Source organism: Perca fluviatilis, chromosome 15 (assembly GCF_010015445.1).
Source record: "Perca fluviatilis chromosome 15, GENO_Pfluv_1.0, whole genome shotgun sequence".
NCBI lineage: Eukaryota > Metazoa > Chordata > Actinopteri > Perciformes > Percidae > Perca > Perca fluviatilis.
The window spans coordinates 23,983,659-24,009,363 of record NC_053126.1 but is presented as its reverse complement, the minus strand read 5'-3'; the positions used below and the strand labels follow the sequence as shown (position 1 = coordinate 24,009,363).

Below are 25,705 nucleotides of genomic sequence, written 5' to 3'. Positions count from 1 at the left end.
GAGACAAACAATATCTCTCAGAGCACAGCCCGGGTCTCGTCTATGGTGGTGGATGTCGCTACAATAAAAACCCAGTGAAATACAGTCCTATCATGGGGGCTGCTGTGTAAGTCATATATCACTGGGGTTCAGCATTTCGCTCCCAGACACTGGTCGTCAGGGCGAGAGGCAAGTGAGAGGCAACTGTCATTGCTGCTGCGCCCACTGTCATCTCGCTATCTTGGCAGACGGAGGCAGGGGAAAAAAAGCAGCAGAATCAAAAGGGACAAATTACCCCCCCACACCCCCACACACCCCCCACACACACACACACACACACACACACACACACACACACACACACACACACACACACACACGTTTGGACTAATGTCAAAGTGGGGCAGCGTGGTAATTTCAGCATTATCTCCACAGCGTCCATGCTTTTCTCTGTCAAGGGCGACGTGCAGCAGGGCCAACCCCTGATATGACCCTGCCTACACGGACAGCTCCAGAGGGAAGGCTAATCCCTTTATCTGCTGCTGCTCCTCTTATCTCCCACATGGTGATGGCTGGGGGGGAACCGGCTCCACTCGGGCCTGCACAGACCCCCTGGGGCAGGCAGGGATATCCCGGCCAAATCCTCTGAGTGTACACAAACACAAAACAGGAGAGAGGAGGAAAGGGGTAGCGAGAAAAGGGGGGAGGGCTGCAGGAGACAAGCCATCTCAAAAACCCAAACAAATCCAAAGTAAGAAATGACCTAACTTGACACGGGACACTGAGCCCGGGTCTGCCTCTTTGCCAAAGTCTGAGATCATAGGAAGAGAGAGGAGAGAGAGGAGGGAGGAGCTGAGGGGGTTTTAAATTTTGTTGTTGGGTTTCTTGGCACAGCAGACAGAGGCCTAATCGACGCCGGTTTGGCAGCGAGGCTTGGAGAGCGCTGGGGGCTGGGGAGATCACGTTTTTGTCTCCAGGGCTGGGCTTTTTGTCTGCTTTACTTTTGTTTCATCTAAGCAGGCAAGAGGAAAAGCCAACTGTACTTACATAGATCTCTGCACCATAGAAGCCATCTTGGTACACCACCCTGTGAAATCAGAGAACAGGAAAGAAGAGTTAGTTGATTCGGTGTACGAGCTACCCTACTGAATCTCAGACCTTGACGTTCTTTCTTATTTCGACCATTTGAGGGTCTGTGGGGTCAGCTCCAAGCAGCTTTAGTGTACTGTACCACAAATAATGAATGACACATTAAAGCGAAACCATTTCACATCCCCGTCCAATTTTCTGCTCTGGTAAAATTGTTTGTCTTTCCAGTTGCTGCAGTGTTGTCAGGAGGGCTGGTGGTGGTGGTGGTGGGGAGAGGAGGGGAGGACAAAAGAAGGCAGCAAAGGAGCTCCATCACATGACTCCGCTATATAAATCAAACAGCTGCCATCAGTAGCAAAGGGCCCTGGAGTGGGAGGGAGGGGAAAGGGGACGTGGGATTTCCAGTCTCGGCTTCGGCAGCGAGTCTCTCTGCAGTAAGATGGATCCTGATCTAATCACAGATAGACAGCTATACTGGGCCCTCGGCCTGCCTCCGTCAGACCTCTCCCACGGCCACACAGACCACTGCTGATAAGAGAAGAGTGTGAGGCAGGGCTGCACAAAGCCAGGAGATCAGCATAGACCCTAGTCACAGTCCAGTGAGATCTGCCCAGTAATACGCTATCTCAGCTCTCTACAGCTCTCCCTGTGGCTTTGTTAGTTCCTCCTTTGTCAATAGACAACGTACTAATATATAGGAGTCAGGGCATGTACATACCTAGATACAAACAATGACTTTACTCCCCAAAGACCCCTCTAGGGAGAATAACAAAGTAAATGGACAGCAACACCTGATGACCAGGTTTTTTCATTTTAACAACCTGTAGTTACCCCAAATGTCTTTAATAATAAATGAGAATGCATGGTCTTATGTAGTTATACAACTAGGACAAAACAATATATTATAACACTGTCCCCTGTTGAGAATAAAGTACTTCTGTTCTTCAGACATAATCACATAAATGTCTCTCCTATTTGAAATTGTGACATTATGACACACCTAAAGTTAGACAAATACAGTATGTTCAACTCCAGCATGTGCATGCAAACACATAATTGGAGCATGAAAGTCTTGCGTGCAGACAACACCCTCCACACTACAGCATGAACACAACTAGAAGTCAGGCACTGTCTGAAGCACTCATTGTTGTTCTAGATTCAGGTTAAAGATTCAATACTCACGCTCCGTAAGCTGGGATTGGTGGTGGCGGTGGAGCTGTGCGGAATGTGTTGTACACAGCCCGTCCCCGACCTCGCAAGTGGGCACCCCTATAGGCCACTGTAGCGCCTGTGGCAGGGTAGGGAAACCCTGTTACTATGGAAGGAAACACAGGAGAGAAGGGAAAATGACTTTCAGAGAACATCCTCGACTTGGCATTGCTTACCTTATGACAGAATACATTAGAGAGAGACGTGTGGTACTGCTTTCCCTATGACAGAATGCATTATGGTGAAGACAAGGAAACAATAGATTTAATCTTTTCTAGGTGCGCCTCATCGAGCACTCTCCCCTTTCTCAGCTCGCTGCTTTGTGCCGTACTCAGCAAGGATCCACATTTGCTGTACGCATCCTTTCCTGAAGCCTGGTGAGGGGCAGCCTTGAAGCATAGGCAGGTAATGGATGCAATACCACTAGTTTCGCACCACAGCTTTTGCATAGTTTAGACACAATGGGCTAGCAGCGAGGAGAACAGTGGGAGGGTGGACGAGGGAGAGGTAGAGGGCGTTTCTAGGTTTTGGCTACAGTCAAATGGGAGGTGAACGTTGGTGAACAACCTGACTAGATGTTCAGAACTTTCCCCAAGGGTAAACGGAGCAGATGGGCTGGCCCAAACCTCAGCATGACCCCCATCTTGAAACCCATCTGGGACCATCTTCAGCCAATCACATACAGTATGTCCTCTGCTGATGGCTACCAGTGAATAAGAAAGGGAGGGTTGTGGTGAAAGGCTCCAAGGTGGGTACAAAGGCTGGTGTGATGGCGCGGCAAAATTTTGTGGTCACACGTGGTCACAGATTAGAGGACAGGCGATGTGATCCTCAGCTCTCTACTTAACCTTCAATCAGTCCAGCGGCTGTCTGATTACAAGCTGCGGAGGTGCATACAAACACACCGATCTCTAGACATGATTAAGTTGGCCTCCTCTCTTCCAGCAATCGAAATTCCCTCACATCCCCCCGTCCCTCCGTTCTTCACCCTCTGTCCCTCCCCCAATGGCTAGTCCATCACAACACAGTCATCCCCATTATTCTTCATCACCCTCCCCTCACCTTATTATTCTTTATTCATTTCCATGACATGTTTTGGGAAAATTCATCACAGACTGCTTCCGATTCTCCAATCAGAGATCAGGGAGCTGTGGAGCTCCTGTCTGGTGTTGGTGGGTGGAAGATAACATGTATTTGATGTGTTTAAGATGAACCCATTGCCACCATGGAGACGGCAGGCAGTCCCTCGCAATGGCAGATAAACTGAACTGCAATAAAGATCCATGGTAGCTCGTATATAATCGGTGGCGTATAGGTTTTTGCCTGGGGAGTGACGGCCTGGCATTACTGTGCCGAGTGCAGCGTTAACCCTGCAGGTGGACGAGGCCAGTGAACACCCTAATGAACGATGCACACCCCAGCCACGCTGCCTCAATAAAGCTGACAGAGAGACAGATTAGTGGTGCTTTTAAAAACACAGAGAGCCAGGTTTAATGTCTTCTGCCATTAACATCACGCTCCATTAGTGGGTCCGCACACATATTCAAACTCTGCGTCCGATTTGGCCAGGTAATGCCCACACAGCCCCCCCTCCACACACACACACACACACACACACACACACACACACACACACACACACACACACACACACACACACACACACACACACACACACACACACACACACACACACACACACACACACACACACCAAGGTGTATGGCACTTTGTTTGCTGCCCATGTACCAATAGACTGCCTGGTCTCGCAGGGTGCCCCCTCTCCCCCAAGTGATTTATAATGCTGACCTTGACATTTGAATTAGTCTCTTTTTTTGGAGCAGTGGACATCTGAGTGCGGTTGCTAAAGGGCAAAAACAATCCTCTTTGATAGTTTCCAAGGTGTGTTTTTTCCCCTCTTCTTAACAAATCGCTACTATTTCTGGGCCCCAGAAAAGTACAATTGCCTCCTTCTTTCTCTTTTGGATATTTGTATGCAATATGCATACAGTGATGTATGTGAATGTAAACTTATAATGAGTTGGCGATAGGCTACACTGCTTCAATAATAACCCATAAATCAAAGGCACTGTCACACCTTGGTAAGCCTGTGAAAAGCAACAACAGCTACGGTGTACGAGAGCACAAACCTGGTCTAGCCACCAAAGTCAAACACCTTTTCCGGGAGGGGGGCTGGAGAAAATATGAGTTATGCGGTGGAGGGCGGTGGGGTCACGCTGCACCTCATATGTCATATGTGTCAACTTGAGAGAAGCTCAATACCTGCAGAGCCAGTTGGACCTGAGGTAATCCAGCTCTGTGCCAATGATGGGGTCATAACCGGCTCCCATAAAGAAAGATCTGATTTTCCACAAGGTTGATCTCTCTAATACTTCCTGCTCAAATACATCGGGCAATGAGCACTTAATCCACGCACTGGGGACCAAAAACAGCTTAATCTAATCAAGAGTCTGGAGCTTAATTATCCCCCTAACGTACACTCCAACAATGAAAGGACCTGTCTACATATATTAAGATGGCAATTAGCCTTTCTTTTCTGTCATTTACGCAGCTGCTAGAGTTTCACAAGTCAAGTCCTCAAGAAAACTCCACCTTAGTAGCAGAAAATGTGAGCCGCTGAATGAAAAGCTACTCATCTCCTGTCTCCTTAGGAATTAGCTGCAGAGGAGAGTCTCTCTCTCTCTCTCTCTCTGTTTGCCCGAGGGGACTGGCCACATGAAGAGGTTTCTAAGTGGCAGCTGTCCATGGTGCTGAAAACATCCACCACGAGGAACAATCCAGAAAAGTTTGCCAATTATTGTAAAATGAGCTAAACGGTGCGAAATGTATTGCACCCAGATCTTCTTCTGACTTACATTTTTAATTAAAAGATTGCATGTTTTGATAGAATATCTGCAACCGTTTTGTTATTCACATAATAAATATTAAAATTAATTCAAATTGATTATACAGATCCGTATCTGTGCATGTATACATGCACACCTACAAATGCAGATAGATAACCAAGTTCTTTACCCATATACGGAATATAAACACAAATTAACACTTGATAATATACTGTATATGAAGATATAAATATACACTGTCCCTATACACACACACTTGCATTTGTACTGACACCTAATCACCTTGATACTCTTTACTGTAGCAAGCTTGTGGGGGAGATTCGGATGTTAGGCGGCAAAAGAGGACATGGACTCGGGGTTTCCGCTGCCTGCCTGTACCCTACCAACTACTCCCTATCCCCCTCCTCCATCAGTAGGAGGGGCCAATCTACCCTGGAAGAGGTTAAGAGCGGGGAGCCGGCATGAGGCTCTCATCCGTCATTCTCCTGAATGGGTTTTGAGGACAATAAACCTGTAGCGCCAGGACGAATGGAGACGAAGTGTGCTGTCACCGAGCCAGGATTTATGGCTCCCAATTTCACTGATCTCCCGCACAGAAATGAGGACTGATAAACAGTGATTAATCGCCTTTATATCCCATTTTACTCCCACCAAAAGTATATTAACTGTAGCTATGATGATTTTGGAATATGTCATGAATCCGGTCAACCTGATTCTTGTTTTCTTTTTTCTTAGGGAGGGGAGGAACATCATAGGCAAAGGTATGGTCAGTGTTTTTTTTTTTTTTTTTTTCCAGAGCTAAAACGGCCTTTTGCTGCTCATTAGGGCAGTTTTGTTTCAAAAATGTATCTCTTATTTATGTTTCCCATCTTCCCAGCTGGCAAGCATATGTTGTCGTTTAGGCTTGGCAAACTCCAGTGCCATGTCAAGACGACTTGAAAAATTAGCAGCCAATAAATCACCCAACCCCTCCTGCTTCCCCTGCCTGGAGTGGTGGACCACACTCCCTCTGATTTATGAGATGATTTGGAAAAGTGTGTGTGTGCGTGTGTGTGAGTGTAAAATGGAGAAAGTGCGCATGAAAGGGGAGACATGTATTAGTGTCTGTGTTCTACATAGGTTATCTATTTCTGTATGCTGGAATGCTTCGGTCTGAGTGCAGGGGATAGTGTTGTGTGTGTGTATATAGGTCAGTGAAATGATTGTTTATGTAAGTTAAGACTTACTTAATGTTCACATTTTGAAGCTAGGGAAAATTCCACCTGACCATGGCATAATATGTTTGAGCATGTGCATGCACCTAAAGAGGCATGTGTGTATGTTTGTGTGTGTATAATTATCAGGGGAAGATGTTGAAACCAAGGGAGTGTTGGGGGCAGAGGAGGAGGCATGGAGGGGGTGAGGGGTTGGGGATGAAATAAAAATGATAGATGACTGCTTTCTGTCATGGACAGTTATTTAGAGGTTCGCCGTAAAGCTGTCCGGGGAATGAACAGATTTTAGTCTAATGAGCAGAAAGGAAAGCCGTTAAAGTGGCGCGATGTGCTCAGCACTTCTTCCAAATGAAATAGTACCATTTCCCCCTCATTAAAATGCAAAGGGTTCATATAACATACAGCAATAAAGCTGGCACGTCGAGGCAGAGAGAGATAGGGAAAACCCCACTGAGCTCATCTCATTCCTCCATTACTGGGACCAGAAGGAATAGCGGCCTTCGACAGGGTAGGTGCCAACAATATCGCTCACTCAATCTCCCTTATTCGGTTAGCTCTGTAAAAGTCAATCTGGCGCACTTGGCAAATCCATCCACAGCAGCAGCCTCCACAATCTGATAACAGTTGCAGGGGCGCTTGCTCTTGAAATCATTTTTTTTTTTATTCTTTCAGCTTTACAGTTGCACACCGTGCAAACAATGGCTCAGGCTCCCTCGGCCACTCAGAGAAGCTTGGATCATCCACTGCTTATCTGGGCCGCTCTCAGATTCACTTTGATTTGAGGGGAATTTCATGTTCAGTAGGTTCAGGATGAGCCCGATTGTAAAAATTCAGGGGTCAGATTGGGATTCGCTGCGGCTGATAGTGGCCTCAGGTACGGTGCACTGCATGCGGTGGAAGGTAGATGGAAAAATTCTAACTGCAGAAGCTGTAATGTAAGTCTCTTACCGGCATACAGTTCAGGACCATAGACAGCTCCCACCACTGGATTCAGCTTCCAGCCTGGTGAACAAAAAGAAAACTGACAATGAGAACTAGGGATGTTAATAATTAATGGTTTAACCGTTAACCAACATTAAGAATTTTGACCGATTAAGACCAGTTGAAAACAATATTATTTAAAAAAAAAAATGTAAGTAATGGAAATAGGCTATACAATCTATTTCTTATTATCTGCTAGTTTATTTGCTAGTGCGATGTCAAAGTAGCGGAAAGTAGCCTATGTCCGTGCCTCCTGGACAGGTAAACTGTTGTGTGCTTGTCGGTTAATAATCGGTTAACGAGGGTCGCTATCTGTAGCAAAATAAATCTATCCATCCCTAATGAGAACTGTTATTATTGTTAACTTCCATGATACAGTCTGTAACTTACCATTCGTGTAAGGGTTGGCCACTTTTTTGTTTGTCATCACTCGTGCTGTTGCATTGTTCACCTGTTCAAAGCAACAAAATACAGCCTGTTATCACCAACCTTCACACTCACTATCCAGATATCCAGGATGGGCCAAAAGCATGCAGCAAACCAAGAAGAATCAAGACAAATTCATAAAAATAAGAAAGAAAGAAATGATTATGTAAATGTAGCACTTTGGTATGATTGAGTTTGTTTCACCCTTTCATGAATTTATTTATCATTTCAATTTTCTTACAGATTATCACATTACTAGAAATAGGGGGAAAGCATGCACCAATTACCCACAGGTATGAATAAAAAGAATAACATCCTCCAAATCCAGAAATTGGTTGGATACACAAATGGATTCCAAAAGAAAAACACAGACAGTGCTTTGATTTTCTTCTATTGACCTGATGAGAATTACTGAGTGGGGGCTCGGCTCGTCGTAAACAAGAGCAGAATTAGAGCAGGCAAGACTAAACGACGGTGACAGGGGGGATGCATGTCTTCTCAGATTTTGACAGGAACCTAGAGGATGATGGCATGCATTCATTCTCCATTGTCAGGTAATGATGGACAACTGGCGTGTCCAGGTTGACATGTATGGATCTCGCATTCTACTGAGGACAAGTTATATGCACCATTATGCATGCATGCATTCAGGCACACATACATTCAGGGATGCAGATATCCACACATACACTCACAGCAGCCACATGCTAATGCATGGGTTTTTTAGGTAAGTTTAGGAGGCAGCAGGCAGGAAGTAGAAAATGATGGGGAAAAGGGAAAAAGTGAAAGCACCTCTATTTTGCGTCCCTCTACGATTGTACCGTTTAGTTTCTCCCGTGCACGATCAGCATCTGTGCTTGTTTCAAAAGTTACAAACCCAAAGCCCTGAGAGCGCCACGTTAGCCACCGGTAGAGAAAAAGAAGAAAGAAAGGATGGACACACATACACACACACACACACACACACACACACACAGAGGAAAAAAGAAAGGGTAAGGGAGGAGAGAAGGGAAAGAGAGGTGAGAAGACAGGAGTGGGTGAGCAGCAGCGGCGGCAGAGTCGAGTTGTAAGCAGCCAGATTAATTAGAGGCAGTTAGTGAGGCGTCAGGAAACAGCAAACAGAGAGATCCGAGGAGGAGAGGATAACGGTGACATGACCTCACACAACAACACCAACAAACCTGCCTGCTTTACCCAATTAAACAGCACAGCACCGCTGCCATGGGTGAATGTCAGGATGCAGCGGATGCAAAACACTGTTAGCTGACATAATAGTCGTATAATTATCTACACAACTTCAGCAGTGCGGCCGCTCAAACGGCCCTGTCTCCCTTTGAAGAAGTGGGCAACAGGAGAAGGAGTGAGTGTGAATTTTCCCGAGGAGAGATGCTAACTTGATCTCGGACTGTTTCTAATTCACTGCTCTAATAAGTGGGACGTTTTTATGGAGGCAAATTTACACCGACTCATTGATGCAAAAAAGTGAATGGTGTTGCCGCAAATACCATCCTCTGTAATAAAGAAGAGCAAGGATATTGACTTTAAACCCTGACCAAAATATACCCAACCTCTCATTTTCATCCCCTCCCTCCCAACTCTCTGACTCCCTCGCTCCCCTGGGGGGGTTTGTCACTTCCTTGAGTTATGTGGACTGGGCTCTATAGCGGCAGCATTAAGATATGCTGGCCAAACAAGTCCCATTCCTTTGGTTTCTATATATACATCTAGAGGTATGGGCAGGGGAAGAGGGAGCATGGCCGGCGCTGCCTGATAATTGCTTGAGGATGTAATACATGTGAGAGATGGCGAGCGTTGTGATCTTGTATGCATACACAGGATCTCCGGGCTGCTATTCCTAGCATAAATAACATGGGACCTGTCCTTGGGGAAAGAGAGATAAAGAAATAAATTCAAAAAACGGAATTGAGGGCAAAATTAATCCTTTGGACATTCACCCGACTGTGGTTACACCCTCTATCTTTTTTTTTTTTTTTTATCATGCACAAATAATTAGCTTACAAGAGGGGAGAGTGGAGCCACCATTTTTCAAAGGAGACAAACATATTGAATGCAAATTGCCAAAGCTTCATAGAAAATAGATTGTTTATTAATGGCCTGGTAGGTTCATTATATAGCACACGGGGAAGAGAGAGAGAGAGGCATCATGGGTAATGGCTTTGTAGGGCACAAACAATAAATGCTTGTTACGGCGGAGGAGGCAGGTTTATCCGGTGCTCAATCTTGTCTGGCAGAGGGGGCTGAGTACGGCAGCGTTGCCTGGTTCCAGAGCTCCCTGTATGCCTGTATACGAGCCCAAACTACTCCCAGGTATGAATGGGAATCAATAGTATTCATGCCTCAACACCCAGCCAGGGATCCTGTCTCCTTTATGAATGGAAAGCTGTGGAGCTTAGTACACTCTATTAAATGAACAGCTGGATGAGTAGCACTCGGCTGTTCACACCAGAGCAGGCTTCACCTGTCCATGGTAGGTGGTTAGGAGACTGATACTGCGGTAACGCTGCAGCGCTGTGGCTATTTTTCTGCGGGCTTGTTGGTATTCGTTCTTTAGGAGTTCAGATTATATTTGAAATGCATACATACATGATCAACGCTGTTAGACACTCTTAAATTGGATATTAAATGGTAAAATTTACATTTAATATTTCAGTTTTTTTTTGTTATGACTGACCTTAAGGATGTCCATATATTTAATATTCTTAATATCAACAAATCCCATTAAAAGTCTAAATATATACATATACATGTGTATATATATATATATATATATATATATATATATATATAAAAAAGTATTTTCTGTGCAGGCAATGCTTGTTAGATGTTATCCCTGACTACCATAGAGCTCCATTGTTGTCCACAAAATATCAATGCACCATCACATACTCGTAGTGTATTTATAAGTCCCATATTCACAGTCATGCTGCCGGAAATACTCACTGGAGCACCAAATGTGGATTAATACGCCTCTGAAAAGAGTCCCCAACAACGGCTCTATTTAGTCCTGTTCAAATAACGCTTACTAAAAACTACAGTTCCCAGCTGTTTTAGGAAAGTACTTAGCATAAAAAATATATAAATCTGTATATCTGTGACCCAGTTTTAAACACTGTCTGGGCTGAGAGCAACAAGGGAAGTCGAGAAAGCTGAGAGAGCGGACTAAAAGGGGGGGTTGGGGTTTTTTTTTTTTTTTTTTTTACAAAATTGGGTAAAAACTTCCATACAGCAAACACATGGTGTCCTATTTGTCCAAAGCTTGAAATGTGAGGTGTAAACAGGATTAGCCTTCAAATGTCTTTTAGCTAAACTACATTTATTTACAAAAGGTCCCACAGAACGTTAGTCTTATCCTGAATTATGTGTAAAAACAAAATGAGAAAACCTGAATAATGTAGGACCAACACCCAGGCTTTAAACACCCGCTTCTTAAACAAGCAGTTTCAATTCCATAAGCTTCAGAAACCTGCAGCCTGCTGGTGGATTAAGTGAATTGTGAAACAGCTCAATAATGAATTGATTGACAGGGCTAATGATTCACAACTTGGGTTAGAGCTGCAACAACAAAAACAATAGGGAGGGAGGGAGGGAGAAAGAGAAAGAGAGGCATGGTGGATGCAGCTCTCCAGGACCAGGCTTAGGGACCACTACTCTCAGCCAATGTACACACTACACTAATGCCATCATTAGGAAACAGAAGAAGTACATGGTAATGAAGCAGCTGGTGTTCTAGTTCACTTACCTTGGATCCTCGCTCATTAAAGATAATCTCCACATCTAAAATCTTTCCAAATTGCTGCAGAGAGAGAAAAGAAAGAGAGAAAAGCAGGCCAGAGATGGAGTTAGAAAGCATCACTGACTGCGAATTCATGAGGACGACTGGAGAAAGAAAAACCATTAAGGCAATATGGAAATGTTACTTTTGTGCGGAAATGCTGGTCAATTTGCATTTGGTAGCTCAGTAAACAGTTCTTGAAGCCGGCTGGCACGCTTTAAAAAGAGAACTCATAGCCGCTGCTTTAATGCACTTTTGTATTTCTATCAGTACTATATGAAATGAGATCACAGTATCTGTAAAAATACTGGATCTTTGATTACATATCAGCATTTCTGATGTTTGCTTGCTCGCTTGTTTTAACACACAAAAGAAAAAGAAGAATTAGATTACATTTTGATTTTGTGAGATATGATCACCTGGGGAAAGTTTTTCCAAGTTTCCTGAGCAGATAACTAAGCTTTGACTTGGGGAGAGTTTGGTGCATCAGTTGTAAATATAGCGTTCTATACTTCCACATGCCTTTCTCTGTCTCTTCTTTATTCTCTCCTCCTCTCTTTGTTTGTGTGCTCTCACAGTCAACAGGACCTGAGGGCCAGTCCCCAGGGGTTAACATGCTCCAGCCTTTCGATTTATAAGGCCTGCCTTTGGATCATTAGAAAACAGAGGCATGAAAGTAAACTGTAAGTTCCTCTAATGAGTGGAGTGAGAGCGACTTTTAATTGCTGTCTACAATGGCCGTATTATTTCATTAAAAGTAATTACCCTGTCAAGCGGTCCGCGTCGCCTTCATTTCGGCACAACAGGGAAGAAATGGGCCTTCCATGTGGTCGACGCTCAATGGGAATGGATGGATCGTTTGACTGAGCCACTAACAGGGGTTAGGAGGAGCTGGCTATTATCTGGCTGAAGTGAGTGGAGTGGACATGAGGAGGTGAGGGTTTATGGGTTAGCGAAAACACGTCCTCTCCCACTTGAAAGGGGTTATGCGGTGAACTAACCACATCGAGTTAAAGGCTTGGCTATTTAAAACCTCCTCTGTTTCAGCAGGGTGTATCTCCTCCCCTATATATCCGATCTGGAAGGGATTCCATAGATCCCATCCGCACATCTGCCTCATATGGCGCTCAGCTCTATTGATTCGAATGGGAAGCGTTGGCTCTATCACGCACAAAGGCATTTATATCCCAGCGTGATGTCCCTTTCTCGCCTGAGATGACAATGCTTCCCCCACGCAATGTGCAGATGCTAATTGTTTTAACCGAGCGTAATGGGCTTGTGGCGTCGATTAATTAGTTTCAGAGGAAGTCGTCTTTGTGGATTTCCACATGGCGCTGGGGACTGCTCACTGCTCACCCGTGATCTCATGCACTCCTATCCCCGCCCACCCTATCACACACACACACAAACAGCTGCATCAGCAGCACCGATAAACAATAGCTTCAATGGGAGGAGTCTCCAGAGGGAGGACAAGGGAGACTGACGTCATCTAAGAGGCTGCAGCTAGATCCATCCGTCAAAAGACGACAAAAACAATTCAATATCAATATGAAAAGAGGGACATAACAGACACATTTTGCAAGTTTAAAGGGCCATAACAGAGCTTTTTGCATGTTTTATCCCCTTTGTCACATATTTTTATTTTCATATTACAGCTGACCATTTTGCAAATCGTGCTGCTACATTTAAGACATTGGAATGTTTTTTTCTACCATTCCAGGCATCCATTCATTTCTATTTCGATATGGCTTCCATTACATTATCGTTATTACGCAACGCTGTGCAGAATCATTCTCTACTTCAAATACATTACGGAGAAATAGAAATTGGATTGATATTTACTCAAAAAACATGGAATAGTAGAAAAAAAGATGGTCAGTAAACATGTAAAGGATACATGATTTGCAGTTAAGGAGCTAAAACATGTAAACACACATATTTGGTATGGTATTTTTTGGTATGGTATTAAACCGTAAGCCTTCCAGTGTGGAAGCAAACAAATAATATTGAGGCCACTGTGCCTCCACCTTTGATTTGCTGCAATATCTCTTAAGCTGTTAAGAAACCTTTAATTACGCTACAGAAGCCCTGTGTATTCATACAGTGGAGTGCCAGTGTAGAGCATGCTCAGGCACAGCAGTCAGCGTGACAGCAGGATTGGGGGGGGGGGGTTGCAGAGGTCCTGATTGCTCCGGGGAATGCTGTGAGAGCCCTTACATGCACCGAGAGAAAGCACTGCTGAAGAACCCAGTCGCACAAACGAGGGCACCCTCGAGCAGCGCAGCATGGGCGCCGCACAGAGCTCGCTCGCGCTTGGAGTGTTTTCATTTCCCCCGTACTCGCTAGCTCTCAGAGATCACAGTTTCTAATTACTGATTAAGGTCCGCTGTGGTCGTCCTAATGAGTCCTTCATTCAGCGCCTTGTTAAAGGTTCACAGGTTTCTCCACACCCTTAACCCTGTGGCGTGCAGGGCGCATCTCAGACCCTCCCTTCTTGTTTTTAGGGTGCCAGGCTCCAAAGAGTTCTACTGGTGGTGCCGCCGTGTGTAAGCAGACGGAGCTCCCGGCGGGGCTTTGCTCTGCTTTAAGGGCCTTCTTTAGTGGACTGTGCAGAACCTCCACTCCCCCCCTGCATGTCTGTGGGTTTCACTCATGCGCAACAGTAATGGCGTATTGAGCCGGTGGCGCTCCAGAAGCCATTAGAGCTAGAGGGATGAGGCTTTGCACACGCTGATCACACAAAGGCCCATTGTGGAGGCCATGTCAGAGGGTGGAGCGGACCAGCTATCTCCTTGCCAAGTTCTACCCAAGACAATCAATCCCACAATCCTCTACTATGCCAACCAACCAAGAAGGGAAGGGGGAGGGGGTATGTAACAGGAAGGCACGGGCAACACGTGGGTGAGTCGGGTGATTGAGGGGGACTGGGTGGGCTGCGATCAATTTTGTATCGTATATCTGCATGCGTTGGCCAGGCACACAAAGCCTCCGAGCTAATTACTGAGGCGATTTGGATTCCACACGACCTGCACCAGAGCTGGGAACAATAAAACCAACAATCAGAGGGAGAAAGGGAGAAAGAAAGAGAGAGAGAGAGAGAGAGAGAGAGAGAGAGGGCAGCCATGTTGTCTGCAATTTATAAAGCCACAGCCAGGGCTCTCAAGAAATTAATATCATCAGCTGGATGTTGTCTTCATAACGATGAGAATTAACGCCTCTGGGTTCTAATGGTCCAATTAGCGCATAACATTTAAAGTACATTTTTGGCAATCGTCTCCATTCAGATCCATAATGGTTATTGAATTGGGGATGTATGGTTCAATTCTTATTGAGGCTTTTGTGAGACACGAGGGTGAGCTGTTGAACTATTCATTGCCTCATTAATTGGGCGAGAGAGAGAGAGAGGGAGAGAAAAATTCTATTGAGGGCTTCTGGTATGCTGATATGTAATCTGATTGCATTTGTCTTCAGCTGACAGCTCTGTGTGTGTGTGTAACCTCTAATCGGGTAATCAGGAGAAATTATTTTTTCTCAGTCCTGATCAGCTTTCCCGTAATGGTCTAAAGGCTATTTAAGTTTTTGGGGAAAACTCTAATATATGTGTACTGCTAGTGACAGAAATAAAGGAAATTAATGTGAATTGTTTTTTTCTTCATAGTTTTGGCCATCATTACAACTGTTAACAACACCATCATTTTCACCAAGTTAAATGCTGACATCCGGGGACACAGCAACATCGCTAAAAAAGAAGTCTGACAGGGCCAGCAACTTGAGCACATCAAGTTGATCAAATGGGTTTTAAATCAACCAGTTCGCCAAAGCAGAGAAGGCAGAGTAGAAATAGACGGATGGTCAAATGATCACCGTACTGGGTTCCACATCTCAACTAACTTCAGCCTGGTGTAACAGAGTTTTTCACTGAGTGACTGATTGGGCTGTTTTTCCTTACTTTTCCCAACTTGTGAAAACTCAGGAAGTTCTCTTGCTTACTGAAAATGTAGTTACCACCAGTAGTTACTAGATGCTGGTTTAAGCAATCGCCTCACTCATTAAACACGTGGCCTTTGTTGTGTGATTTAGCCCCACTGCTATTTTTCTCTGAAGATTGAATATTTGATTCCTTCAGTGTAATAGATTCTTCTGACATAAGCAGAGTCCCTCTTTGTTTCAGGCGAGGTTGGATGCCTCGAATATAAAACTGACTTTGTTGTTCTGTTGCTACCGTGCTCCCAGATCACAGGAATTAACTTAGCAAGTACAGTGTTACATTAACCGATAGAAAAAAGGTAGCACCTACCAAAATAAGATGTAATAAATTGGAATTTTCTTTGAAGTTACTCACCCCAAACATTTGCCTTAGGTCAGGGTCCCGGAAGCGGAAGGGAATGTTGGAGACATGTAACCTTTTCGGCTGCTGCTTCTCTGAAGAGTCTGAGTGCTGGAGCTGGAGCTGCTGAGAGCCCTCTGTTTGCGTCACATCATCTGTCTGCCAGAGGGAAACAAACAGAAAAGACACAAGCTGCTCATTAGCCGCTACAGTATACTGTACCTCCAGGTCCTGAAATACGATAAGGGGGGGGCTAAAACAGGAGGGAAGCGGGGTGCAGGGTGGCTAACTAACTTACTCAGCGTCTGCCATTTTTCAATCCAGGGAGAAAGCCAAAGCGATAAACAGCCGATGACTTATAGTGTCAAACCTGAGGTTGTGCATTACAAATCCACTTATTAATCTCTTGCACTTAGCTCTTGAGCAACAGGGAAGATTGAAGGCGCTGACAAAAAGGCGTGGATTTAGATCCCACGGAGCCCTGACATGTCTAGACTAAAGACACATTATTGGTGACGTTTGCACACAGCTATCAGAGTGCGAGGCCCAAAGCCCTCAGCGTTGTTGTTTCCATCATTATGCGAATGCTATGCTGACATTTCTATATAAATGACATGTCTGATGTCAATGACAAATTCCACTTGTTTCTCCCAGTGACACCGGTGATGGATTTCCCTGAGGGGGCTGGCGGCTTGTCTGTTTAGATGGACCTTGTTTTTGAGGTGGTTTCTTTTTCCGATGTATTTTCTATGAACAAAACCTCATTGGTCAACAGCATAGTCCATTCTCTCTTCTATGCACCATCATATTTGGCAAAATAAGTCATTGGTCAGTGTCTTTCAAAACACTTCTGTTTTACTGTTCATATAAGTGTTGTTTTTTTAACCTGCCATCTCTGTGGTTAAGGTTTGGTTAAGTTTAAGCAACTAAAACTATTTAATTAAATGAGTAGTTCAACATTTTGGAAGGTAAGATTATTTGCTTTCTTTCAGAGAGTTAAATCTCATGTCTGAATATTAAGTGTGGAGCTAGAGGCAGGAGGCAATTAGCATAGCTTAGCATAAAGTTTTTTGCCAAACAACAGCCGGATGCAGTGACTTTCTGGAGTCTTGTCGTCACAGTGGGGTTGCCAGGTTTGGTACCATCGAGCCTCAGACCTACTGTTTACTTAAGGCTGTAATTACCGACCGTATCTGGCAAACCACTCTAAAGCTGGAGACACTGCACAGAAGCACGGAGCAGATGGATAAACCATTGTTTGTTGAGAAATATCAGCACCTTAAAACCACACATTGGCATTTTTTATTTCTCCTTATGTACAGATAAAACAAAATAGATAAGAGTTACTTATTTAGCTTTATATTTGAAATTTGTGGAGAGCCAGTCATGGTTAAACGATAGCAAACTTGGCTGTTGGTAAGAGACAGGAAGTGAACTGCAAAAAAATGGTGTCAAAGTCACTTAAAAACCATCGCCTGATTAGCAAATCTATGCCAGCGTCGTACTACTTCCACCTTTGCGTCTGACGGAGGACAGGAATTACTTGCATGACCACAAGAGGTCACTCATCAGGGAAACATTACGCCTGTTTTTTAGCATGTTTTGAACAAACAGCAAGTGGTGGGAACAGTCTGCATATGATTCAAATGAACAACAACGAAGCCTTATTTAGTGCCGGTGACTCGGAAAGGGACTAAATAAAGAAACACACAGAGGAGGGGAGGATGAGAAATGAGAGAGTGGAAGTGGCAGATATTGAGCACAAAAGCTGTTTGAATGTGATATGTAAACTGCAAGGTCTCCTGGGAAGTGCTCTCTGAGCATGGCAAACACACTACACTGGCTGGGAAGTCACATACACAGACACAATCTTGTACTGAGATACAGACGTGAAAAGGGAGTAGGTTGTTGCCGGAGAACAAACGGTTCAAATGACAGGCGCACGCGCATGCACATGCACATGCACAAACACACACACACACACACACACACACACACACACACACACACACACACGGCTCTGAGGCTGTCACACGGCTGCAGGCCACTCTTAGTGATACATTTCCCACCATTTAGGAAATGGGGTAGGGATTTATTCATTATAATTCATCATCACAGTATTATCATTATCATCATGATCGTAATGATGATCGCCTTTATTATTCTCATTATCATAATCACAATCTCCACTGTAATGGCCGTCATTTATTTGGTTTTTATGGCCCATTCGGAGATGGTGACATACATTGTTAACAGTGACAGTTGTTTGATTCAAGGTCCCACTTTGTCTCCCCTGCAGCCATCCAGGTAGGGCAGGTTAGTGGCAGCTTCCTAAGTCCCGCCTGGGCTTGACGGCTTCCGGACCAGAGGGTAACAAGTGGCGAAGGACACAGGGGCCGGAAAATGAACCGAGCTGGCCGGCCGGCTGGTAAGGAGTGGATTTGTGACACAAAGAGACGGGCGGAGGGGTCTTAACTCTGCCGTGTCCTCGCGTGCTGGAGGTTAATAGCCTGAGTAGCCATGTTGGGCCCCGGGGGTGACACATTGCAGACAGATGCTGGAACTGTAGAGGGTGACAAGGTACCAGAGCCCCGCGGGTCAATCTGTTTCATCGGTCACACATGACACCATCAACCTTTAGCGTATGTTGCCAGACTACTGAGAACCGCTGTCCTCCAGCTCTGTCTGTCTGGCTTTTTATCACGGCAAGCGCAGTCGCGTGTTTGCAAACATCCAGATTAACTTTCACTCGGCGCTCAGACAGGCCGGCAGCACGCTGACATCGGGGGCAAATACACATACGGAGAACACAAATGCTGAATTGCTGACTCCCGAGCACACCAGACTGCATACTACTAACTCAATAACTTGGAGTGTCACTGAGATCCGGGATGCCAGCCTCAGCGCATCGCTCCCATGGCTCCAACCTGCCTGCCTAGGTTGTGAGATGGTGGTTTTGCAGTGGAAAATAATTACCTCCGTATTACCATAGGAGGCCACCTTCAGTGGCACTTTACTGTCCCGACAGCTGCTGTCACGGGGAGGAGGAGGAGGAGGTGGGATGCAAAACACGCCGTCACCGCCAAACCCAGCAAACCCAGCAAACCAGAGAGTGAGAGAGCTGTCAACTCCAGCAACTCTTCGGCTTCCTGTTCAGTCATTTCTCTAAAAGACTCCCTTGCTGTTATTTGCAAATCGCCTGCAAAGTGCTCTGCTCAGCACTTTCCCCCTCCTCACAGAGTGGCATTACAAGAGCATAATTGAAACTATCTGATTGGAATGCTGCCAAGCAGGTAGATTACATCCGATTAAATGGGGGGGGATACTGAAGAGAATTATAATGCCTGAGCTTTATTTCATTATTTTCCTCTCCCGGTCTTCCACTGTTTGTTTTCTTTATCTAAAGAAGCTGCAAATATATCCTCTTCATCACCTGAGAGAGCAGGGAGTGTGCCGCTCCTACCTCTCCCGATTTCTATAAAATAGCGAAAAGCAGAGGAGTTATTTTGGGTGTTCACGTGACAGTACTGAGCTGTAACATTGTCTGCGTTGACAACTTTAGGTGATTGACAGATGGCTTGGATAGACATTAAACTCTCCTATTTGAATTAATCAATGCAAAAGATGAGCAAGTGCATTAGAAGAGATCTGGTTCTTTGATTAAAAGCGAGGATATATACAAACTATATACAAGGAGAGAAGTCAACTACAGGTGCATTTCAGTGAGAAGCATCACTGAGCTTCTGGATGAATTCTACAGTGCAGTGTTTTGGTCCCAACTGCAACAACGAACGACTGGCTCTTTTAGTGACGGTGGCTGAGGCTTATGGGTATTGTAATATATAATGTATCCTCCATGGTAAACTGACAGAAAAAACATGATTTCACTGAAACTCGAAACGATAAAACTGGTGATAATCCATAGTTTTTATTAGGGGTGTTGAAATGAATCATTGCATCGATGCATCACGATGCGGATCTGGATGATTCTGCATCGATGCAGTGACAGACCATAATCGATTAATGCCTAATGATGTTACTTGTTGATTTTCCGGTTGTCTGCTGTGTTCAAACTCCACTACATTCAGGAAGTGTCTTTTTTAATCTGACTGCTTGAATTTGTTGAAGAAAACCATGTGTAGCGATATATAATAATATTGAGGAGGTGACGCATTGGGATATCGAATCGATTCGAATCGTCGACAGGATAATCGTAATCGAATTGTGACACCAGTGAAGATTTACACACAGTTTTTATAGTCAACATATCCCATCCAAAGACCAAACAAACAGTGAATATATCTACTAACAAGTATTGTGTGTATCAGAGCCTGATCTATCTTTTTCCTCTGTGCCATAGAGCTCCATTGTTGTTAAAAACACACCAATGAGCCACACTGTTGCCCTGGCAGACATGTTCCTTCATTACCAGGGACATACACACTGTATCACACATATGTACAAGGTCCTGCTGCGACAACTACTGACTAGAGCAAATGAGGGTTAATCCGGAACTAAAAATAGTACCCAACAAATTCACTGTTCTTTCCTGTTTGTTTGATACAAAATACAGTGACCAGCTGTTTTACGAAATTACTGAGCTTATTTTTATTTTTTTTATGAAATAATATACCTGTGAGGTGTTTTTAAAGGAGAATTCTGGTCGATTTCAACACGTAGCTCTGTTGTTTGTAAATTTGAAGTGCTGTCAGTAGCGAGAAAAACAAAAGCAATCGGTGTTGCCTACACAGTGTTATGCTCCTGCTAGCGTTAGCACCCAGGATGCTGAAATCGGGCAAGTTTTAAACGTGCTTTTAGCCTCTTAACATGTTCGAGATGTCATTACAAGTGCCTACCCATGTGAAGTGATTCCTTCCGAGTGAACACAGTGAATCTGACTGCAGTAGATGTGAAAGAAATGTATAAATGTTGTGCTAATTCAGCTCTGTTTAGTTCCAGTGTTGAGACGGCAAGAGGAGTGCTTAGGGACAGTCTACAAACTACAACACCGAAAAGAGATACAAAAACATTTTCAAAAATAGGTATATGCTTATTTTTAAAAAGTAAGTGCTGTAGTACAACTAGCAGGAGACAAGTTATAATTGAGGTAAGTTTGGAGACACTTCCTTATTTAATCATTAAATTAATAAATATTGTTGTATCTCTTTTCGGTGTTGTACTTTGTAGACTGTCCCTAAGCACTCGTCTTGCCGTCTCAACACTGGAACTAAACAGAGCTGAATTAGAACAACATTTATGCATTTCTTTCACATCTACTGCAGGCAGATTCACTGTGTTCACTCGGAAGGAATCACTTCACATGGGTAGGCACTTGTAATGACATCTTGAACATGTTTAGAGGCTAGAAGCACGTTTAAAATTTGCCCTGTTTCAGCCTCCTGGGTGCTAATGCTAGCAGGAGGATAACACTGTGTAGGCAACACCGATAGTTTTTCTCACTACTGACAGCACTCCAAATTTACAAACAACAGAGCTACGTGTTGAAATCGACCGGAATTCTCCTTTAAAGATTTAGAGGCACAGACAGGGAAGAGAAGTCAGAACGTTTTGAGAGACGGACCAACACATTGTTAGTTTGGTTTGGTTTGGTAATTTGTCGACAATGAGAAAAATATAGAATAACACCAGCATTATTGTTTAAAGCAACACCAAAGATTCTTTTGTACCTTAAAATAATGTTTCCAAAATCGTTTCGGTGGTTCGTCGATTAATAACAGGGTGAACGGCACTTCTGCATTTAATTTGCGGCCCTCTATCGGCTATAACCGCACTATGCAAGTTTGCCAGATCGGGTAACGGATCTGTAGTTCGAATGAGACATAATGGTTACGGTAATGGACAATTCCGCTTCCGACCTGTAGGGGGACCGAAGAGGAAAAGTGCTTTAGTGTTGATTTAAATGATCCAGGAGAGGATTGTAGATATTTATAATATCTTTAAAATGGGAATTTACAGTGGTGGAAAATCAGCGGTTCCTCCCATTCCAGATAACACAGTCATCCCCTTTTTAATGGTGGCCTACATGCTGCCATCAGCACCGCCTCTGAAAGCTACACCCTGGTGGAGGCTCAATCCCTTAAACGCAGCTCACGAGAGATGAGTGTGCGTGCGCGTATGTGTGAATGTTTGCAAGTGCTCACACGTGTTTTCCACACGCCCTTGTGTGTTGGTGTGTGTGTGTCTATGTTATCACAGTCCCCCAGAATACCCTTCGGAAAGTCTTCATGCCGCTGACACGGGCTGTGAAAAATCTGGAATTGAGTGCTGCCCCAACGCCACTGCCTTAATTTGTTATCTGAAAAGAGAATGATTACTCATGAAATTCAACCAAACCTCAGACTATTTGAAATGAGCCAGATAACGAGCTCTTTTTTTTTTTTTTTTTTTTTTTCATCCAGCAGAGCTCCCTGGCAGCCCTCTGCTACCCTCATCTCTAAGGATTTGGAGAAAAGTTGGGGGCTGCCTCTCTTCCTCAAGTCGCCTGCTTTCAAGTCAGCTTGTTTGAACATGGCACAGAGCGAGGTCCCAGAGGTCTGGCTCTGGACAACGCCACCTTCCCAGTATAGACGGGGGACTGGTTGACACAGACAGAAACAGAGAGGCGAAGCAAAGAGAGTCCCTGCGCCTCATTAAAACATACACACACTCCGCTCACTGCAGGGAATTCACACAGAAGCCATACGTTTCACTGAATTTTCACTCTCTCTTGACTCTTTTTAAGTCTTTAAGTCGAGAAGATGTGCAGAGTAAAGCGTCTTCGTGGGGTAGAGGAGCTGAGCGCAGCAGAGTCGAGCCTAGGGAGGAGGGTGAGGGGGGAGAGTCGCAGTTAGTAGCTGATCTGCTCCCTCAATCTGTGTTTCTGCAGGGTGCCCTAATCAAAGGCACCCGGGCCCGTCTGTGGCACCCAGAGCAAACAGGCTGGGCCTGTCATTAAAGCTGGGGAACTCAGCGGTGGGCGACACTACACCAGCGGCCCCTGAGGATTAGACTCTCTGTTTACACCCCACTAATCTCATCCCTCTGTCCTCGCTCAGAAAAGATGGGTGGATTTGGGGAGAGCGTGGATGCAGAGAATGGAGATGGAGGGAACGCGAGGACGGCGCGATAGGAGGAAAAGCACGAAGGAAAGTAAGGCGAGCTCTCATCTCTCCATGGCCACCATCTCTGGGCTTTCTTCACAGCGGGTGAGCAGATGAAATGAAATCAAATGCGAAATGGAGAGAGGAGACAGTGAGAGATAGCGTGTGGAGGAGTGGTGTACGGTGTCGGAGGGGGAAGAGGAAGGAGGAGGAGGAGGCTGAACCTCCTGCCAAGTCTCTCCTCACTTTAAACTCTCTTGTGTGTCAGCCATTACTGTAAGTGTGGCGCATAACCGTGGAGCAGTTGGAGAGCGTCACACAAATCTTCAAATCAAACATTGCTACATTACAGGCCGATGGTAATACGCTATGCAGCGCTATGGCCCTGCTTCTGCCGTATAAGCACTTTTCTGCCGCCAAATGTCCATAGCTGTACGGTAATTGTGAGGCTCAGAAAATGGAGTTATTAACAATGCTCTTTATGAGTGACCCATATCCCTCTCAAGAGGGCTGTGGCCTTGCCGTGACCCCTCCCAGCAGCTGTTTTCATGCTAAAGGAGAAAAGAAGGTCTGGAGGTCTTATTTTTTTCCCCATCTCTGCCAGCGTTATCCGTCTTTCTAGACACGTCTCTAAAGTTTGGAGCTAAGCTGTCCTCCCTTTTATCTACGTCTGCCTCTTGTGAAGGTAAATCTCAGGTCAAGCTATTTCATATCAGAGTATCAGTACACAAGAATGAAATGTATTATATATAATTTAGAAATTCACTCCGTCCCAAGCCGCGTATCTCAGCATGCAGCATTGCCAGGGGTTTGTTTTCCACTCAGGGTGCCAGTTCTTTAAACATATGCAATCTTATGGTGAGGGGAAAATTAGTGTAAAAAAAAAGAAGTATAATGAGGTCCTGGCACAGTTACTGTCCTATGTTTAAAGGAATGTCTCAAACATTTGCATGCGGTAACAAACAATTAGCCCGATTTGACTCAACAGCAATTGGTTTGGGCTGACGGAGAAATGCGCATCTCTCCTTTGGTCCTTTAACCGACCGAAAAGATGAGGAGAACAGGGTGTGTCCTCCTTTCAGAGATCCTGAATCATTCATGTCTACAGCATGTTACATCTCCTTCACGCAAATAAATAAAACAGCACAGGCTTACATGTTTTTTAAGGGCTATTCAGAAATGCACTTTCATTTTAGGATTATATTTTTAGCCAAATACACCTCCCACATCACGCAAAAAGCATTGCCATGACATCAGTCTTCTGCTGCTTATTAATGATCACCTCACTCTCACAGTGTTAATTCTACTCTCAACCCTCACTTTTTTATTAAGAAAGGTCATTTTGGTGTTGGTGATGCAGAGAACATCCAAATTGTCAACTGAAATAAAAGAAAAAAAAGAAAAAGTGAAATCACTTGTGGTATGAAGTGGTATGTGTATCTAGGGTGGGGGCCAGGGTGGGAAATTAGCACCCGCCACCAGCCAATGGCGGGTACTTTGCCTTGTTTACCAGCCACAGTGGCGGGTGGATTGTAAAACATTCCTTGTAACGGATTGGACAGAAGAATGCTGTTGCTAAGTCACAATGCTTATAGGAGTCGCGTTGTTACTGCTAATGAATCCTCAACATTTCCGGATTTTGCTGCATCATAATAAAAACATTTAAATACCAAAATAACGGAGGACTTTTATTGTGAAGAAGGCTTTGACCACGCATATTTTCGTCAACTCCAGACTTTTGTCGAGTGGTTTTCAGCACTAGTCCGTGACACCATGTAGCTGAACTGAGGTACAGACGAAACGAAAATTATCGGTTAAAAAAATGTGGCAACATATCCCCGGTGTTAGGAGTCAGCAGTAGCTATGACTGTACAAACTGTTGAGGGTGAAGTAAAGAAAAAGAGGAGGTACTTTTGGAACAAGTGGCGCATTGACAAAACAAACAGCGAAAGACAAAACATTTCAGACCGTCCTGCCAACCTGTATTAAACTTCAATGTACGCTGTAACGATTTTTCAGTCTCTGAAATTTCTGCTACTGTTTTAATCCTGTCGGCTCTCTGCTGCTCAGTTCCCCCTGCGACTGATGCCACGCACGCACGCACGCACACACACACACACACACACACACACACACACACACACACACACACACACAAAATGTGTGTAAATAAGGTAAAGTCCTTTATCAAACCGTATGAATGGGTGTCCCAGGCCAGGTTAGGAAATAAACTAACAATGCAAAGATCAACTTGCCACTGACAGAAATGTTCAAATTTATTCATTCAATAAATTTTTTTTTTTTAAAAAATTTTTTTTTTATAAAAAAATTTTTTTTTACTAGGACAACTCAGCCCAGAGTAATTTTATTCTCTCCAAAATAAGTTTCCTTTTTATTTTTAAAGAACTATACAAAAAAGCAACTTTCACTGTCTCTCGCAACTTCATTGCAACAAAAATACAAAAGGCATCGCAACTTTTATTGCAATTTTTTACAAAAACTCCCGCAAAATCAGGCATTTTGGGCCGCGACAATCTCAAAAAAAGGCCGCAAAATCCTGAAGGGACTGTTTAATGCTAGGTTACTGAGAGATGAGTCAATATTTTTTCTGTTCATTAAACATGTAGGCCTACAATTACTGTAGATTATGATTGGCCAAACACAATTTACCATGGTCTCACAGGCTTTTTTCCACATCACTTTTTATTTGCCTTTATTAA

The 25,705-nt window shown here is 44.3% G+C and overlaps 1 protein-coding gene across 11 annotated transcripts in view; it reads right to left on the bottom strand.

The window, feature by feature from the left end:
- Positions 1-25,705, bottom strand: part of LOC120575247 (RNA binding protein fox-1 homolog 3-like) — a 433,652-nt gene that overhangs the window by 15,711 nt on the left and 392,236 nt on the right. For 10 of the 11 annotated variants that reach the window (XM_039825950.1, XM_039825951.1, XM_039825949.1 and 7 more), the window contains 7 exons: positions 15,901-16,044; positions 11,526-11,579; positions 8,558-8,650; positions 7,730-7,790; positions 7,307-7,360; positions 2,251-2,383; positions 1,027-1,066 (listed from right to left, as the gene is read on the bottom strand). In XM_039825950.1, coding sequence (XP_039681884.1) covers positions 1,027-1,066; positions 2,251-2,383; positions 7,307-7,360; positions 7,730-7,790; positions 8,558-8,650; positions 11,526-11,579; positions 15,901-16,044 — 579 coding nt within the window. The remainder of the gene's footprint in view (positions 1-1,026; positions 1,067-2,250; positions 2,384-7,306; positions 7,361-7,729; positions 7,791-8,557; positions 8,651-11,525; positions 11,580-15,900; positions 16,045-25,705) is intronic. The other variant, XM_039825958.1, reaches the window with a different exon arrangement.